The 2,139-nt window shown below is 36.6% G+C and overlaps 1 protein-coding gene across 5 annotated transcripts in view; it reads right to left on the bottom strand.

Moving 5' to 3' along the window:
* The window catches only part of LOC106879369 (monocarboxylate transporter 9), a 79,460-nt gene that overhangs the window by 5,805 nt on the left and 71,516 nt on the right, over positions 1 to 2,139 (bottom strand). For all 5 annotated transcript variants that reach the window (XM_014928892.2, XM_052974999.1, XM_014928891.2 and 2 more), the window contains 2 exons: positions 1,702 to 1,971; positions 425 to 550 (listed from right to left, as the gene is read on the bottom strand). In XM_014928892.2, the coding sequence (XP_014784378.1) occupies positions 425 to 550; positions 1,702 to 1,971 (396 nt within the window). The remainder of the gene's footprint in view (positions 1 to 424; positions 551 to 1,701; positions 1,972 to 2,139) is intronic.

Genomic DNA, 2,139 nt, shown 5'->3' with positions numbered 1-2,139 from the left:
CGTGCATAGGAACTGCGGAACTGCAGCACCCCCTATTTCTACTCAATATTATCAATAACATTCGGTATAATGAGTCCTTTTTCTTTGATTCTTTCTTTATACTTGTACATTATATAATCCTTATGATTAATGTCAGTGGCCATCCCCTAGTTTATGAAAAAAATACAAAAATCCCTGTATAGAACTGTGCGCTTCACAGTTCCAGCGATGCGGCGTTTTGCTGTTGGGCGTATGCTCACATGTCCGAGATATGAAGCTTCACATTAGGAAAAGAGAGCACTGCGTGAACGACAGTGCCGGGTGAAAGGTAGTGTTTCTTTTTGACTCTGCGTGTGTTGTGCTTAAAAACGTGTTTATATTCTTGAAGTGGATGTTGTGTATATCGTATATCACATTAGACTTAAAACCGCGTATTATTTATTACCTGCTAGTGGTGGGCTGACTGTGAAGCCTATGCCTTGAAATAAGGCCACAACGCCGAACGCGTGGGTGAGGTTTTCAATTCCTAAGTGATCAGCAAGTACGATAGTTCGGAGAGAGACAATTACAGCTGAAAGGAAAAGAAAAAAAAATATAGCATACTCAACAACAACAATGACTACTACTACTACTACTACTACTACTACTACTACTACTACTACTACTACTACTACTACTGTTTTCTTACATTAAAGTAAAATCACAAGATTGTTAGAAAAGGGATTAGTCGGACGGGCTAAATTAAAACTAGGGCTGAATGAATTGAAGAGGCTGATGAGGTCCTGTCCAGGAGGAAATATAAACGGACTTGACCCTTTGCCTGCCATATGTATCACATTTATTACACAGGACATATTTCTCTGGCGTCTATGCATCATATATGATACACATTCGCAATTATTTTCAACCACCATACTAACTTGGGATTTATGAATGGAAAGCGTTATATTACTCAGAACGTATGAAACAAGGGCCAACTAAAAGTTTAAAAATAAGTACGGATTTTTCGGAGAAACTTATGAAAATGCTTTGGACAGGCAAAAGGTTAACTCAACTTTTTTTTCTTCCTCTTCAAATTTAATAAAGCCAGAAATTTTGATGGGAACGGATTGATCGATAATATCGATTCTGGTACTTGATTGGCACTTTATTATAGTGATACTGAAAGGATAAAAGGACAAGCTGACCTCGGCGGGATTTGGACTCATAATTTAAAGAGCTAGTACAAATGCGTCAAGGCATTTTTTTCCGACGATCTAACGATTCTGCCAGCTCGTCGCCTTAGCAGCAGCAGCAGCAGTAGCAATAATAATAGTAGTAACCATCTTGCAATTTGCTATTGTGTCAAAACGAATAATGCACAATCGATTTCTCTAAAACATGTTTTATATATAAGTAAATAGTTTATATATTATAAATACTAGAAATTCTAGATTCGAGAAAAGTAATACTGTCTTGGTTTATATTAACTTGGAGAATGTATGTGTTTGTCAAACATATAGAGAAATTATAAACGCTCGAAATCATGGGTAAGCAAGTCAATGAATAACGAGTGAGTAACGAGTGATGACTGATATTGATGGTGACGACAGCGATGCTGATGCTGACCACAACGATAACAATAACGATGACCATTATGATAATGACGACGACGACGATGATAATTATGGTGATGATGACGATGACGACGGTAATGATGAGTAGGTTCAGTAAAATACTTACCCATACAAAGGCCGAACACGCCACTGCATACAATGAGACTGGCGAAAGTGTCACAAAAAATGAAGGCAAAAGAGATAAGTCCAGATATAAGTAGGGAGAAAGTAAACGAATAAATGCTGGGAACATCGAAGGAATAAGTCATTAAACCAATCAAAATTCGGCCTATAGTGTTCGTGATCCCAATTACCGATATCAATGTGGCACTTTGTGTCAGACTAAGACCTTTATGCATTCCATAATTAGGAAGGAACATCATGGCGATCGACTGCACTGGAAGAAGAAGAAAAAACAAAAAAGATAAATAAATATAAGATAGATTTATTATTTATTGATAAAATTCACGGTAGTAATGCACACACACACACACACACACACACACACACACAAACATACATATAAACATACATACATATATATATATATATGTATATATATATA

Source organism: Octopus bimaculoides, chromosome 20 (assembly GCF_001194135.2).
Source record: "Octopus bimaculoides isolate UCB-OBI-ISO-001 chromosome 20, ASM119413v2, whole genome shotgun sequence".
Lineage (NCBI taxonomy): Eukaryota > Metazoa > Mollusca > Cephalopoda > Octopoda > Octopodidae > Octopus > Octopus bimaculoides.
Note: the sequence above shows the minus strand (reverse complement) of the source record. Positions and strands in the feature narration are given on the sequence as shown.